The sequence below is a fragment of the Temnothorax americanus genome, unplaced genomic scaffold (genome assembly GCF_048541705.1).
Source record: "Temnothorax americanus isolate GAGA-0224 unplaced genomic scaffold, ASM4854170v1 Scaffold2, whole genome shotgun sequence".
In the NCBI taxonomy this organism is placed as follows: Eukaryota; Metazoa; Arthropoda; class Insecta; order Hymenoptera; family Formicidae; genus Temnothorax; species Temnothorax americanus.
The window spans coordinates 6,949,466-6,967,830 of NW_027509338.1; the positions used below are offsets into that span (position 1 = coordinate 6,949,466).

The 18,365-nt window shown below is 40.7% G+C and overlaps 1 protein-coding gene across 1 annotated transcript in view; it reads left to right on the top strand.

Moving 5' to 3' along the window:
* Window positions 1-18,365, top strand: part of LOC143896872 (GAS2-like protein pickled eggs) — a 62,120-nt gene that overhangs the window by 10,673 nt on the left and 33,082 nt on the right. The window contains exons 2-3 of the mRNA XM_077404988.1: window positions 1,442-1,631; window positions 13,079-13,576. Coding sequence (XP_077261114.1) covers window positions 1,461-1,631; window positions 13,079-13,576 — 669 coding nt within the window. The 5' untranslated portion in view covers window positions 1,442-1,460. The remainder of the gene's footprint in view (window positions 1-1,441; window positions 1,632-13,078; window positions 13,577-18,365) is intronic.

The following is an 18,365-nucleotide window of genomic DNA, read 5'->3' on the forward strand; positions in this document are numbered from 1 at the left end:
GTATTTGTTTACAATATTGGACCAATTGGCCAAATGAGACTAGCGCTAGTTCCAGACAATTAAACTTTCTATTTTGGAACAAAGAGAATATTGTGCTATTTTGCTGAAAAGAAGAAACTTACGTAATACGCATACAAATAATTCAAGTTATATGCACGTACTTTAACAACAAAGTTCGTAAATAGAATTTACCTAAGTTTTCGGTTAATCTGAATCTCACAATGGCGATTTTCATGTATGGGGAGTATGCAGAATGTGCAGTACGCACATATATATATATATGGGGTGGCTGTATGACGAGCATAGGGGGAAAATATCGCGGGGATGACCGCGCCATTGTCAACAGCGACACCCGGAGTGGCCATTGTCTGGCGGAGCCCCGCGATTTTTATACATTGGATGTTTATAATCTGCCTCTCGCATCTGCGAAATAATGCCCGCGGATTTGCATACGCAACGGTATCTAGACGTGGAAATATCGCGTGAGAAAACGAATCGGGGCCCCGTTAGCGGCACATTGCAATTCCCGTGCGTGGCGAACGTAGCTTTCGTCGGAACGATTAATAATCGTTGATCATGATACGGGATAAGTATTTCAAGAGTTGAAATCATAAAATTTTAACTCAACGCATATCGCAAATTTGATGCGATAAATGCAGTTAAATATTAAACGCAATTAATTTATATAAATTTGATTTTTTTTAAATTATACTGTTATATTTTTACACTCAGAATATGTACACAGCCAAGTGTCGAATAAAGAAGGAGAAAAGAAAAGTAAAACTGATAGAAAAATAATTGACAAAAAATTGATTAAAGACAAGAAATTAATAAGAAAAGATAATGATAAATGCAAGTTAGGGAAATAATTATTATGATTAATTGATTGAAAAGTCAAACAGTTAGAATAGTTGATAAAACTTCAAGGATTTTAAGAATTTAAAAAATCTGAAAATTATGTGTTAAAAGGTGTCCCATATGAGCAACCTGTAAAAGATCCCATTTGATCCCTTAGGATTCACGTGGGTCTAAAAAGGTGCGGAAGTCCTTTGTCGTAATAGCACCTAACAAAGTCGTTTCAGTTCTCGCCGAACATCCTAAATAAGCGGATGTGAAAAAGTGCATGTGCCGCAGAGCTCCCAAATCTAGAGTATAAAGTCAAACAGCTTAAAACTCGTTGTCGATATAAAACGGTATAAATGTAATGCGATATACTTTATTAAGTTATTATGTGATCTTCAAATTTTAAAGCAAATGTGATATCAGTTAACAGTAATTTAAAAGTGCTCAAGATATTATCTGTTTAGTTTGTAATATTAAAATAAAAAGAAAGGAGAATAAGAGAAAGAAATAAATAATTGTCTATATATAAAGATAAACTTAATATATATATAGTATATATACACATTCTAATTCAATATAATTTAATGTCTATTTTCAGTTTTCGAATCGTTAAAATCATGTCGGTGCTACTGGAAGGGAGGTCGTACAGGCCGTTCAAATCCTCGGAGGAGTACCTGATAGCGATGAAGGAGGACCTGGCGGAATGGTTGAACGCCCTGTATCCGGAGCTCAGGATCAATCTCGACAATTTCATGGACAGACTGGACACGGGCGTCGCTCTATGCAAGGTGAGTGTGTGTCACAATGATTTGCCTGTCAACTTACAGCTATATCGCGGAAGCACGATTGTCCGTGCGGTTTAGCGCGCGCCGCGCGCCGTACAGCGCTCGTAACGAGGCGATCCTTATCGCGCGCGCGCGCGACTTATCGTCGTCGAAAAATTTTCCCTTGCGATCGAGATATGCCTGTTGACCTCAATTCTCGAACACGGTTGTCACGGTTCTCTCGTTCGTTCCGCGTTTATTTTCTCGCCGGTTCGTAAACATCCGCCTATAGATGGAGTACCGCGAAAGTGCGGCTATACGTACATTAGAGACGTGATTCCTTTAGAAGTACGCGTTTTTTAGCGATCCATTCTGTGGCAACTTGTTATTCGAAGCGATACGCAAGCCGAAATAATTCTGAATAATAGACATCAGCAATATTGACGTTAGTTATATATGAGCATTAAGTGCGAATGCGAGTTAAAAGTGCGGGAAAAACTTTGGTCATGCTAAATTAGTTCCTCTTTAAAATTCGGATATGAAGTTTCCTGTCGAAACGCGCTGGCGTCATTCACAAACACACGGCACAACACGCGGCACGCGCTAAAGATGCATAAAAGCTGCACGTGTGCACCGCGACAAGGAGGAAGAAGGATGCGGGTGACGTCCAGCGGAAGCTCTTCGTCCTGCGTGGCGTGAATTATGATTGAACTTAATGCGAGTGGGAAGAGTACAGCGTGTCATTAAAGAACTCTTTTATTTCTCCGGCCGTTTATTGTCTACATCCTTATTAAAATGTTATAAATATCACAATTATTCTGGCAATAAAAATTCGCGCACGTTATAAATCATCAATAACATAATTTTTGTTATGATAATTCAATGATTTTTTTTTAACCTGAAATCTATTTTTGCTTATTACATAATTAAAGATAATATTAATTAATAATCTAATTTAATTTAATTAATAGAGAATCGTGATTATAAAAAATAATCATTTCTTTATTTATTTAATTATTTAAAAAAATTTTCTTATTTATATTTTTAAAAATCAATGCGCGAAGAGAGTATGTATATATTCTCTTTCTCTTTTTTGATATTTATAGTAAAAATGAGTTTTTCCGTGACATACGTAATATATAGATGTTTACTTAAACGAAGTTGAAATTATGCATGTGACAGCACGCGCGTACATGTTACTTTTTCGTCAATAAGCGACAACGAGTAAAACCTGTATGCTAAAATCACTGGCTCTTATTGACGCGCGGTGTTGAAACAAAAAAAAAGTACATACGTACAACCTGTATCTCCCACACGACCATGCCACTCGACATATGCAGCGACGGATAGAGTAGTCATTCGTAGCGTGACCGATCGGCTGTCGACGGTGTACACGGTCAGCTTATTAGCTCGGGCATTATTAAAGCAATTTTAACGAGTCATTAAGGGCACGGCAAATTGGAGCGTTTAAGAAAAAATATAAGACACAATGAATAATGGTTTAATTACCCGATTAATGCGGCCGGCAATCGCGACGCTCTTATGCCGGATCACGAGCGCGTGGAAATTACGAGTTTAAGATTTGCGCGTTTGTATATGCAATCGCGAGCCGAGATAAGTGCCGCAGCGATAGAACAGCGCTGGCTGCGAATATTATCGGTTGATTCATGGCTGGGAACGCGAGAAAGGGAAAAGAGCCGTAAGCACAATGCGTCATTATTAATACGCTAATTAAAATTTGTTGCTCGATAGATGACTTTCCAATGCCGTGAATTTTTACACTTTTATTACCCGCGATGCCAGATCACGGCTCGATCCGTTAATGGTTCCTGTAACGATACCGCGCCCGATCAATCGCGATCCAGCGTGGATCGGCCCGCGTGCCGGATCGAGGCTCGAGTCGACGACTTTCACTGATCTGCCGACGACGATCCACCGCGGCCACTCGAGTCGACCAAAACGAGCTCCATTCATCGCCACGGGCCCCGTCGCGCACGCCCATAATGCCCACCGGATCCGCGACGGGTATCCGATCGGCGCGGAGCACGTACGCTCGTATAAATGCCGCGGGATATCGGCCGGACCGTGCTCGTTATTAGCGGCGGCGCGCCACCGTTGTCGTTATATAAATTTATGCCGGAGAAATATTTAGAGTAGGCAGAGGACGATAAAACCGCGGCAGCTCGTTCGCGGTGCGTGCAACGCGCTCCTTATGTGCCAACTCGGACAAAGTCACCGGTGCATCGAGTATATGCGCCTTAAAGCCCGATACAGGCTACGATGAGGCAATAGTGCGATTTTTACATCAACGTTAGATCGGACTATTAACATTAATTCGTACGCATCCGCACGGTTATCGGATTTCGAAAGAAACGAAGGTCATAAAGAATAACAAGAAAAAGGGAGAAGAAATTAAAAAGATGCCGATTATGTCGAAATGTGGTACGCAATTTAAATCTGATTGAAACTACGCAATCAAGTGATGATGGAAAAGCTAACGGTAAGACCCGAGATTTAGCATTAGGCACGTTCGAACTGTAGAACGAGGCGCGAGGCATTTCAAGCCTGAATCGGGCCTAAGGATTACGACGGATCTCGGCGGTGAGGTACTGGAATTTCTTACCTGTGGCAGGGGGGTATAGGATTGGGTTGCAGCAGTCGAACAGAAACACGCGATGCAGGGGAAGGAGCAGTGCTTTTGCATATATCGACTTTACGAGCCGTGACGAGTGGCGAGACGGGGAGTATAATAAAGGTGCGCGACGAGGGACGATAAGAAATCCTACTGCTCTCGATACTGGCACTTCTGGGGGCTCTCTTCTACTTTTCCCTCCCTTTTCTATCGTTCGCGGTTAACTTTTACAGACTGCGATTTTTATTGTACTTTGTTTACGGCGGGGGAAACGTTCAGGCGCCTGCATGCAATACGTGCTGTAGCTTCCTATTTCAATTGCCCGAACCTTTTGTTTCCTATAATCTTTTAATAACAATTTTTTTATATGCATGATAACGCATTATTTTTTGTATAACACTGCTTTCGCGACGTAATATTTACGGAGATTTAATTTAAGGAGATAAAAATTAATTTTTTAGAGACTTTTTTATCTTAATTCTTTTCTGCTTGGAAATTAATATTTTATACTGACGCCTTCGTCTATGCCATCTCGTAACGACTATTTCTAATTTTATACAAACAGTAATGACTTCGGAGAATTATATATAGTAATATGATATTTTTATGATGATTATAGAGATAAAATCTTAATATAACGTCTATAGTTTCCCGAAAAATTAATTGTCATAAAGAATGGATACATTTACTGTCAAAAAATTTTTCCTGCGATTCTTGGCAATAATGAATAGTTTATTTTACATAATAATGATTTATTTTACAATTAATTAAAAGGATGTTTTTCGCGCAATCGTCCAAAAATAAACCTGACGGTCCGGTGAATTGTATATGATGTACAGAAAGAGAGAGAGGCCTTCGATATGAAGTAGCTGCGCAAGAAGCGTACGTTTTTCAAAGCAAATTCGAGAATGGCACTTGTCATACGGTTAAAGGTCGACAGGCAATCCATATTAATCACGATCGCGCGATATATCCCGAAAGCGAAAGGAGCCAGAAGCGACGGCGCGCGGCCTTTCCTGTCGGAAATGACAAATACCGGGCGCCCCGATGGTGAACCATATATAGAAATCGTCTGGCACTATCTCCGAGCGCTGTACCGCCATGCGTTATCGATCTAAAAATAATAACCAATTATGTCACGAACATTCAATGAAAATAATCAATCACTCCGTCTTATACCTATTTGTGACATGCATGTCTTCTTCTTGAGTTGAAGTTATTCACGCATAATGCCGCGTAAGATTTTTATTCTTAAGAGTAATATATCCTACGTGCTACTTTTAATAGTGTACATTCATAGCGCGCAATTTGAAGATTATCTCGTGATTTTCTTACAAGGACACCGAGTCGATGCCGTTTCACGCCGTTTCAATGATAATCCCATATAACCATGTTTATATAAAGAAGAAGAAGAAGAAGAAAAAGAAGAAGAAGAAGAAGAAGAAGAGAGGCCTTCTTCTTATCGGATTCCGGATTATGTCGCGGAATTCCAGGCGATGCGCAGCGTGCGCGATTAATTAACCGCAATTGTCGCCATCTGCTTTTTTTTCGCTCGTTCCTCTCTCTCATTCGGAATTAGAATTTATGGCGGGCACTATATCGGGCGCATCCCTGATGCTTGTCCCTTGCAGACCTTAAAGCCTGTTTAAGCAAGTCAGTTTAATCGTGAAAGTAGATAGTAACCATCAAGACTATCCATAATTTAAAGAGTACTAAAATTTGTTCCCTAAATAAAAATATTATTTTATTATTATTTTATTTTCACATACATTTTGGACAAAATAAAATGTTGCTTTTACGCGATAAGTGGAATACTTGAGATAATACAATTTGTATAATTTGAGATAGTGTAATTTTAGAAGCAATAGTGAATCGACATTAATACTAATGCATAAGTATTTTTATTAATAATTATATGCTATAATCATATAATTTTCTACATTAAGAGCTGCGACTGCAATATTCTTGGTAATATCCATGTAAAGAACGCGGCACGATTTTGAAATGACGGTGCCGAGATTTAATAGGCCATTACTTGGATAAATTAATGGGCTAACCGGATCGATGGTCAAACGCGTTAAGTCGAGATCGCGCGCGATCGGGGTCGATCCCGAGGATCCGAGGAAGCTGTGGACGCATTAATGAGCCAATTAATGGAAGAGTTACGAGCTCGGCTTTCCCGACAAGACGATTGTCCGTCGACTTTTCTGACGCGCGTGGCAGAGCGGGTTACCTCTCGGCGACGAGTCGCTCGTTAACCGAGTTTATCGGCGTATCTATCAGTTATCCAAAGAGCCAGTGCTGTTAAACGCGAACGGGATCGGCGATTTCCCTCCAATGAGTTGGCGTTATCGATCGCGCTATGATGAATGCAAATCCGATCGGCAATTTTTATGTCATCCGCGCAATCGATCATGTATGTACAGTGATCCTTCCTGTTATGAAGATAAGTTCTGTATCCCATAAGAAATAATTTAAATCCTTTAAATGTTTAGTAAATATTGAAAGATTTTAATAAAATTTCAACATTTTAATTGTACAAGAGTAACTTTATATCAGAAAATAAATAAAATATATTTGTGTAGCCCATTTGACAATGAGATCAAAGAGATTATTTAGCGGTATCCATTATAAAAATTTATTATAAAAGAAGTTTATTCCATATTGTTAATCACCACAAATAACCACAAATAAAATTATGAAAAATTCAGATTTGAAATAATCCGGATCGCGGGGGGAAGATCTATATGTGCGGCGCAATCATAACGTAGATACAAAAAGGAATTGGAAGAGGAAGCTGAATTCAGGTCGGCGACCTTGAAATTTCTTGCAGTTAATTGAAATCGAGTGGAAAGCTGATGAGACTCGATTCCGCCGTAGAATTATGCCGTAAATGGAATGGTGATTGGTGCCGTTCTGTGACGTTGCGAGATGTAGAAAAGCGTGGAATCGGATCAATTTTAAAATCAACTTAAAGCCTTATCTTTCTATTTCCACAAAATAAACTCCCGTGAAAAAAATGTTCATTAGTTTGTAGTTGTAGACTTAATCAACATTGAAGCAATTGCCATTTTTCTCGCGAGTATAGTCCGACGTTTATTTTTTAGAGAAAGTGCGAGACTCTTCTGAGATCATATCTAGAATAGAATTGTTAATTGCGCGAGAAGTAGGACAGCAAACTTCAATCCATCTGCGCATAAAGTAAGTTAGAATCGTGTTTTGTTTTCACACGTCTGTGGCACGAAGGTGAACCTCATATTATCTTCTATATGTATCATGTAGGATACGATGCGCACGTGTTAAATAACCGCAGGCTCGCGTCCTTGTAAACTGATTATCCTTTTCGGAAGATCAGTCGTAAAACGGAGCGCAACGCTGGCTGGCGCGCGCGTTTGTTCTGCGTATTTCACACCAAGGAAACGCATTACACACAGGCGAGGTCAAGAGCGTTTCCTGCCGTCTTCTATTAGCATTTCTATTGAGAGTTCCTAGTCCTTTATCTAGCTTGTTTATGCTCGGAAACGTCGGTAGTATGAAGGACCATTCGCACAAGCTTACATAAGCTTACAGTAGGAGTACTTTAATCTCGAAATTATTATTAATATTATTCTCGTCTCTCAATGTCAGATTTAAATAATAATTAAAAATATATATACGATAAATAATACTTGTAAAAATGTAAAATATGATACGATAAATAATAATCCACATAAAATGTAAAATATGGTATAAATAAACGAGAGAAGTTAATAAGTGCGTCTAAATTACACCGAATGTATAATGATACGATAAATAAAACCTGTAAAAATTGAAAATATGATATAAATAACGAAAGAAGTTAATAAATGCCTAAATTATATATACCGAATAATGAATCATACGATAAATCCCCGCGAAGATTGGAAAGTTAATGACGGGGCATTTCATCTTTCCCACAAATAACCCTGAAATATGGGAGATATTTTAATTTCTCCGGGAACGCACACACACACACACACACACACATACACACACATTGAAAGAACAGGGTTTACGGATGCACATCGAGATGCGTTCGAGCACAAGCAACGAAAACTGCCGGAGACGCGCCGACGACTCCTTTTGTCTCAGAGATTAGAAGTACGGATCCAGCGACCGGATGCTTTTTTTCATAATCCCTCGAAACTGGAGATGAGTGGCACGGGGGTGGTCTTTTTCAACCTCGTGCCTAAATATACACCGTATCCCCCGCGTGCTTCCGAAATGCGGTGCAAGGGATGCGTCGTAAAAACACCGGACGGAAATAGCCGGCGAAAAATCGAGCGGGCGCCACGACGCGTCGCGCGCCGACAGTTGCGAGACGCGACGGGCGGTCTAGGACCTTCGAAGATCGCCTTTATAAGTCCCGACGCATTTTAATGCCAATGTCGACGTCCGTGGACGTAACTGCTCGCGGTCTTAAAAGAGGTTCATTGTACCTTTTCAGTATAGGTTTGCTTCAGGGACGGCGGAACGTTTCTTTTCAAGGGGCGGAAGATACCAACAGAGAAAAGTGAATCGATGTAAATAATAGCGGTATTTTCTACATACGTAAATAGTATCACAATGTTATAATTTATATACAGGAATCAATTTTTCGGAATCACATACCAAAAAGACAATTAGAATTTTTAGTGCTATTGATAGACGAATATATTGAACCTATATATTATATTTTTTCTTAAGGCAATAATTGAGAATGAAACTGATCGTTTGTAGCCTTCGGAATAACTGCTAGATAAATTATCACGTGGATGATAACGGGATAATTCATTGAGATGACAGTGGTAGATATTTCTCCCTCGCTATCGGCTATCAGTTAATCGACATTAAGTGTCTATTAAGTAATTCAGGCGATCAGTCAAGAAGGGAGATATGCCTTGTCTTGTAATGCCAATGGAGTTTTTTTTTGATAGGCCGTTTTGTTGCGAATGCCGATAATTTTTATTACATCGCGTTGTCATCCATTAACAATAAGATGTTCACAAATATAAATCGATCAAGATTATTTTTGTAAAAGAATTTAACTTATATATTCGTTTTCCTCTCCTTTTTCACTAACACCATTTTTATCGTGAATATTCACTGCGAAACATTTATCGTCGATCTATCATTTCTTCTGACCTTAACGGCGACACGCGAATCACTTCCTGGCGAGTACAATACTTCGCGACGTGTCGTTGGCAGCCACATAAAGACTGGCGAAAGCACGTTCGCACGATTTTACATACTTGTTCGCGCGTGCGACGCTTTGGAAGGCATCTTACAGCGCGCGTGTAGAACACACGATGATTCACGACGCTTTTGTGCCGGGCGAGGTCTTACTGGTTAGGAGTACAAACGGTCGAGGTTTATTAACCTCCGGCGCGCAGGAACGACAGGATCGCGAACAATCCTAGCGGGGTATCTCTTCGCAAAGAATTTCGTCACGTACAGTTATAAGAACGGCTGGCTGTAAAGTAATTAATTTTGTTCAGGAATCTAAATTGAGCGCGAGTCAATTTCAGTTGTATACAACACGTAATCCTCTCGGTGATTGCTCGCTAGAATTTATAAAACCGTTAATTCCTCCCCTGTATAGGTATAGTTATGCGTGTTGAATATACATTTAATTGGTAAACGTTAACATCAAAAATTTTTTTTATCTCTTTCAACATTAGAAATATATTATTACTGATTATTTTTTAATCTGAAATTATTAATGGTTAATATTGAAGTTAGTATAATTAGTCGTAATCTTAATCGATTCGCAATCCTTAATAGTTTTGTAGGGTGCAATTCTACACGTAAATTACTCACGTAATAATCAACAGCTTCGTTATCACGACGGTGTCTATACAGCGCAATAGATATAATAATTTTAATTAGATTAGATCAGGCTGTGCGTGGTCGCGCTTTCGATAGCGCGTTCGCCGCTTCATTTCGCCGCGCCGCGCCGCGAACAGCCATAAATTTCCACAACGGTTTATCGCGTATAAGCCCTGGCCCCGGCCGGAGACTAAATTAAGTTACGGGGTTATGAGTAATGGTTACTTGCGCTCTCGTTGGTTACGTCTCATTGGTTTCCTTCTTCCTTCCACACCGCGTGTAGCGTTACGCTTTAACTCGTATGCGTTCCCCCTCGAGCGCAATGAAACGCCTCGCACAACCGCTCCAATTTACAAACATAGAATGTGCAGCAGCCATTTTCATTAGACATATTGGTCCGTGGTAGGCGACGACGATACCGAGAGGGGTCAGGGGCCACGTAATGTGACATCCCGCCGTCGCTTCATCTGCCGACCGTATTACCATATGCGCCACTTCTCGTCTTTTATAAGCGCGACTCTTCCTCTCACCAGTGATGCTCAACGCAATATCGAAAGGCTTGAGATCGGATTGCGATTGGAAGGTACAGTTAAAAGAAAAAAAGTATTGCTATAATGTCGGTCGAGCAGATAAACGTAATATATTACTGACATTTTTCAGTATTCAGTACACGAAAAAAGAAGAAACAAAATAGTAATTAAATACTTCGAGGACGACTTTTATCGGGAATCAACTTTTTTTTATGAATCGCCTATCCTTTTGGTTAATTTTTCAGCTCGCCTATACGGATGATTAAAGACAGGTACACTAATGTAAGAGAGAAATGACTTCTCTTGCTTTAGAGTGGTTTCTTTCATCATCAAAATTTTCAAAAGATGGCTTATTTTATCTTTTTTACTTTCTAAATACGCACACAGCTTATCTTAAGTATAAAAAAATGCATTCGTATCGTTTTCATTCCCGAGTTTGATCGTACATTTCCCTGATGAACATTCTCGTCATCATTTAAGAGTCCTCGACAAAACGATCCGGTTGTTGAATTGTCATTATCGTCGTTCGTGTTCAGTCGTAACTGCCTGTTGGCGGACTCTCGTCTAATCTCTATATTATCCCTCGGGAAGTATCGAGACAGGCCGACGAAACAACCGGATGCCGTTAGATGTGATTTTTACGAGTGTGCGTCGAGGAGCGCGCGCGTAAACAGCTCCGCAACCTTATGGCGTCCACGTGCAGACGAGAAATACATTTTCACAGGGTTCCCTAAAACCTGTCCGCGTAAAATGCGCGTCGTGATCTCGTTTTAACCGGAGGTTTTTCGTAGAAGGCTTGATTTCGATCTCGCGTTGAAGATGCGTGAAAATAGCCGACGATTTAGCAATCTGAACTTTACAACACAATTAATTGATTGCCGTTGGGCAAAAAATAAAGTTTGACGGACCAGACTATAAAAATTTGCTTCCAAATGTTTAGAATCTTTCTCTTCCTACTGAAAGAAATTGAAATATAGATAATATAGATATCGAAGATAGAAAACTAAAAAGGCTCGCTACAAAGACTCCGTAAATATAAGATAGAATTATATTGATTAATTATTGATTAATAATTGAGATAATAACATTTTTTGCAAATTATTTAATAATTTTATAAAACTGTCACTGAAGAATAAGAATTATTGGTAACAGGGGATTAGCCGCGTGAACGTGACATCGAAACTCGATGCGTCGGCGTCGCACGTGAGCGGACGCACGCTGCCTGCGCGCAAGGCGCGATGTTTGCACGGACGAAATATGATTTTGTTTAAACAAGCCGGGGACTTTCTAGCGGGGCTGACTGTTCCAGGTCGTACTGCGCGCGGTCTCTTCTTTTTCCAACGTAACCCAAATATCTTTCGGCGAGTCATCTCGCGTCAACTCTGTTTGAGCAGCGGAGGAGGTTCAACGAACTGTCATTAAAATGAGCACCCAGTTAGCTGACACGGTCGTTTGAGCAGATGTTCGGCGGAAAACGAGCGTTGAGCAAACGGAAAGAGATTAAAGGGATGAAATAACACTATCGTCAGTGATATATGTGCTGATTGTAGTCAAATTGGAGGCAAGAAAAGCAGAACGTTCCGAAGAAAAACAAAGCGAAGAGTCAGTTACGGTTACTAAATTTTTCCTCTTATTTAGGTATTATTTAACTCCTGTCTTAAAAAAGTAATGGAAGATTTATAGCTATAAAATTTGTAATATTTAAAATTGCAATTTATCAATTATACTTGTAGAAGTTAAAAAAAAAATGAATATTTTATATCTCTTTTGTTTAATTCATATTGCGATCAGACTTCTTTGCTGTCCATCATCGCTGTTCCCCGTTGATATTTGACATATATACAAGGGCGTGCGCATCCCGAATCTCTTTTTAGCTGCTCACTCATCTAAATCAATAACGTGATATATTGCATTAAGGCCGTTTTTCTCGGGGGATGACGGTCATCAGATGCCATCTGGCCATTTCAATGCTCGCGGTAAATCCAGGATTTTGATGCCGCGTCAAGTCTCGCATCTGAATAACGTATATGTGTGCGCATGATGTAAGAGGAGACGACACGTACGTATATGAGAAAGTGTTGAATAGCGTGAAATGAAATATCGTGTTTTACGCGCGTACACTCCAGGCGACAGAAATAAAATATCGACATTTGTTATAAGCGTCGTGAAACATTGATGCATACGTGACACACTTTAAATTGTGAGTATTATGAATCGTAATCCAGGACGCCCTAAATTATGCCATTATGATATTAGAGAGAAGAAATACTTATGATTTAATAAATATTAATTTTAAGGGAGAGAGCAAGAAAGAGGGAAATTTACTTCAAGATTTAAAAGTATTGTAATCACGTTTCTCTTAGGCCAATTAAATTAGTAAAAACGCGTGCGTGCGCGATTCTTCTTCCTATCATTCTCGCTACCAAATTGTCATATCTCTGTCCCGTATCAGATGATGCAAAGTGACTTTTTTCTGCTTCCAGCATGCGAACAACGTGCGGAAATATGCGACGGACTACGTGGTCCGGCGTCAGGCCCGCAAGATGCCGATGACACGCTCGATAACTTCCCTGGCGCTGCCGATGAGCCAGGTGGGCGACGTGCCCTACCTGCCCAACGCCAAGGCCGGCACCTTCTTCGCCCGCGACAACGTCTCGAACTTCATCGATTGGTGCCGCAACAGCCTCGGCATCATCGAGTGCCTACTCTTCGAGACCGAGGATCTGATAATGCGTAAGAATGAGCGACACGTAATATTATGCCTGCTGGAGGTGGCGCGTCGCGGCGCCAAGTTCGGCATGCTCGCGCCGTTGCTCGTGCAGATGGAGAGGCAGATCGACCGCGAGATCGCCGCCGAGAACAAAGCGGCGAACGGCGCCGGCAACGAGGAGAGCGATGACGAGTACGAAGAGGAACCTTGCCTCATATACGGGCCGCAGCCGCAGATCGTCACGAACGATCTCAAGACTCTCCACGAGTTGGTGAGTGAAAATATGATCTTGGTACACTTGGAATAAATATATAGATCTCGACGCGAGGAGTGACGTTTTTACGCCTCCGTTGATGACCGGATGTTAGGGTACACGCGGTGAAAAAAATCAGCATTTATAAAAGAGCAAAAATTTTTTACTTATTATAACTTATAGCGAATTTGTGGTTGGACGCACTAGTGGGCGCTAGAGCGTCCGATCGAATTCGCTATTAGTTCTCTCTCATACTATGAATTTTCTGAATTCGATCCCTTTTATTCTCAAAGCATCGCTTCGAAGTCCGGAATAACGATCATCGTGTTTGCGATGCTTCTCGGAATCTCTCGGTAGCCTGGAAGTTTCTCAACGATTCATGGCGCCGATTCTGATGGCTCACCGATTAAATCCCGACGGCTTTGAACGTATTCGAATCGCGGGTTTCGTCGCGTATCATTGCCAACGACGAACGTAACGTGCCGCGGCTATGAAAATAACTCCGTAACCCATCCGGATGTATTTATGGCGGTCCTAACTCGCCAACGTCGGGTCATGAATATCGCGCGATCGGAAATAAGAGAAGGGATATCGCGATGCTTAAATTTAATGGAGTGTCGATAGTTTCGCTCGTTCGGTATCAGGTACCGCAAGATCGATACCACACTTTGCGCGGTGATATCGTAAAAAGAATAGTCAAGAAGGATGGTTTCTGCAATTTAGCGTAATCCTGCGACTGTCGTATTTAAACGAATTTTACACTTCGAAATTACAATGATCTTGATACCAATTACTTTTTATCATTAATTTTGATTGCGGCAACAATATCGCGAAAAAAGAGTTATTGTGTTCTTAAGTAAGGAAATGAGTCTACTTTTTAAACCATTTTAGATCGCGGTGTCACGTCTTGCTTTTCTAGATTTTTTTTCCTTCTTTTCGCGCGCATGTACACGTCTTGGCGAAGAAAGGACGAAGCCGTCGACCGCTCCCACCGTATATGCGCGCGATCCGACCTATTCGAGATTTTATTGTCGGTTGCTTATTATAAATTAACAGGTAACGATGACGCGCGCGCACGGCGCGTTAAAATGTCTCGTCGTGCACGCGAATCGCGTTGACGGCCCGGCGTCGCGATAACGCCATTTCTGCGACGTTAATTGCACTGCCGCTGGCGGAGAACGCGACACATCGGCCGATACCTCTCCGCGACGATGGAAACATAATATTCTCTATATTTCACAGGCTTGTCGACCGGCTGTTCCGTATCTTCTTTACACTTCCGTCGTAGACATCACGATATCATCAAACAATGACATAACTAAAGAGAGGGCCTCTCCCCCTCGCCCTTCCTTCCGCGGACGAATTTTAGGCAGAACTGCGATATTTATCTTTGGCAACATTTCTATTATTTACTGCACCGCACAGTATCTACAAGGCTCGAAATAAAAGAAACGAGAGAGAGAGAGAGAGAGAGAGAGAGAAAATACTTGAAAATATTTTAAATATATAACATTTAAAGTTATTGTGCTACTTACGTCGATTATTACTTGTAATTTGACTGGTAAATTATTACCGAGCAAATCACTCAATAAATTATGTTTGATTATTGTATGATTGTCTATTAATGTAACTTCATGTTATTTTTACAATTAAAGGGCAGTGCAATATATAATAATGATAATAATTTTGCTCGACCGAGAGACCGGCTTGTATCGACTAAAAATGTCGGATTAGCCGACTCGCGAGTGTGTCTAACGGCGGCGATTACCGGCGGCGATACACGCGACCGGCATACGTGTTTGCGAGGCTAAATCGCGGCATTTCACGAAGCGGAATAATTCCTTCCCCAGGGCTTACAGCGCCACGGTCGGGCGATAACGTCGCGGCTTTGCCGCATACAGGAATTCCAGGACGCTTTCCCGCGATGTCGTGGCACCAAACGCTCGTGGCGTATATGTATACCTTGTAGAAGGTTTACGATCGCTTTATCTTTCGAAAGAAAATTTCGACGTAATCGTAGAATGTTACGATAAATCTGCTCGTTGTAATAAATATTTCCTTTTTACGGGAACAGGAAGAGAGGGCTGTCGTATCGTTGTACTTTAAGTGAATGAAGTGAAAGATACGCCACACGGCAGGGTGAAAATGATGCAGGGAATGAATCGATGTCTTCTCAATATTGAAATCAAATACAAGAATTCCAATGTTTCTTTCACCGCTTCCTTATTGGAATAACTCTGTTAAACTGCAGACTTTACATTTAATACGAGAGACAGAGGCATTTTTAAGTAACGACATCACGTTATTAATGTAGAAATTAATATTTTTAAGAAAGATCCTCAGAAGTAATATGCTTCGAGAAAATATATAGCTGCACGATGTTATTATAGAACAGTATGGGACGGTAATACGCATCGCACAATCTCTGGTGATACGAACGATAATATATATGTAGCAAGATACCAAGCGGGAAGTTGAGGCGACATCGATACTTGGATAGTATCGTAACAGCATTAACATCCCTAAGTAGATAGAGTAAGCGCTGTAAGCGTTAGCGCGGTTGCATAGTAGGGCCGAACGCGCGTGTTACCGCCGTAAATCTCGTGGGAGCGTCATTACGGCCGCCTTTCGAGCGTATTGTGCGTCGATTTTCGCGATCGGTCGCCGATATCGCCGGATAAATTTCACTTTGCGCCGCGGGGAGGCCGAGCGACGCCGCGCACGTCGGCTTCAAGTAGTAATACACTGTGAAAGCGTTGCCCTCCGATTCCAATAAAGTAGAGGCGAGCTGAGAGGCGAGCTGAAGCCGGCTTTGTCGGGCTCCGTAATTAGCAGAAATATTTACCGCGTCCTAGCTGCGAAAGTATAACGAAGTATGCCAGGACGTGGGTTCTCCATTGTCGCAAGTAAATTAATTTTGGGTGACAATAAAATTCCTTCCTGATTTTTACATGGACTGAGTTCTTAATTCTTTATTATATAAATATAAGATGTAGGGGGGATAAAAAGAGAAAGATTCACGATTTGAAACAATTCAGCGTGAAGTAGTTTGAACAATATTGATTTTAATTTTAATTTCTTTTAATCGTCTTTTTTTGGATTGTAAAAATGTAAAGAATCAACATTTTTACACCATGTCACGGATCTTGCTCATTAGAATCGGCCCTGAGCTGAGAACATGTTGAATCGCGATTGAATCGAAAGGACGATTACGTCGTCTCGTGTCAAGTGTCGGAGTGTTCAAAGCGGCAACTCGCCGCTTTATTGATAATTAATCTAATCTCTCTTTGCGCCGCAAGACACAACGACGCGAAGGTGCATTCTCCGGAGCGTTCGGTTTTGCATTAAAGCCTTTCCTCGCGGCGGTGCGGCGGCGGCGCGGCGATGATTCAAGGAGAGAGAAGAAAACGAGTGGAGCCGTGGAGTAAGAGCGTGTTTTACGCTGTCCATCGATTAGACTCGCTCTTGTCACGCGTATTATCTTATCGTGAGCGTTACGACTTTGTTAGCCGCGTTTGATATAAACAACTCCGCGGCCGCGACTCGCCTAATCGCGTACGAGATGCGATAATCGCAAATCGCTATGATAACATTCTACAGCGGGAGTTTGTAGTAAACGAGATATTTGTACGAGAGCTCTTACATCAAGTTTAACGATAAATAATTATCCGTCGAATAACTCCTATCTTTGTCGTCGGTTAATAATTATTGATTAAGCGATGTTAATATTGCAGCAAAATGTAATATTATTTTTTACGTTATTATAGATCCTTAATAATTTTTTTGTTTAACGAAAAATTGACAGTTTATTTTTCACGCAAAACTCACGTGATCTCTTTTATTTTACTTTTACTTATATTTAAGAAAGAATTATGATGAAAATAATTAGCCAAGTGCATAAAATTTATAATCATCAATCCGTAAACTTCGCTTCTTTATCCGTAAAAAGCTTATATAAAATTTTTATTTACAGTTGTAGTTTTGCTTTTACTTTTACATCAGCGTTTTCCGTTTATCTGATGGGTTTCGCTAGTAATAATCAAAATCGTGTTACGTTTTATGGCGTCGTCCTCCAGATATAAATCTGATAAATCCTAACAATGTATTTGCGGAACTTCGGTTCGCACGCTCACAGGTGATTTCCATGATTCACAATGACTCGGCGGCGATGAGTTCCGCGGTCTTCTGCGAGCAGCGATAAGATAGCGCGTTTAACAAGGCTGAATCTAATCGATAGTCGAGGTAAACTGTGCAATTCTATACCACCACGCGGTATATACGCGTGTGTGTTTTGTACCCTCGACGGGCGGTTGGCGCAATGCGAAACTGCGCGTTGTCGTTGCCGCCAGTACGTTCACTTATCACGAAAGGCGGATTCGCGGCGCGCGAGAAGACGGGAGAATTTTTTTCTTTAATTTATATGCAGTCATATTTTTTTCATCTTGCGGAACAGTTAGCCGCGCCGCGAGTTCGCGCACCGTGCCATGGATTAAGGATTTTCTATTCGCGTCACTTTAACGAGCCTGATGCGATTTCAGCGCGCATCTTTAATCACCGCGCGATACACCTTTTGCGTATTGCACAGTTAGCTAGAAAATATATTTGAAATTCTTTACTTTTATCTAAATATTTTTGCATTCTTTAATTTCACCTCTTTACTTAAAACTTTTAACATGAATTACTTAATATGAAATTTGATATATATTTATTGAATTTTTATTGTAAATAATACATTTAGAACAATAAACTACGTTTATTGTTTTCTACAAAGATTTAGCTTTGTTACTTTCTGCAATCAGATTTAAAT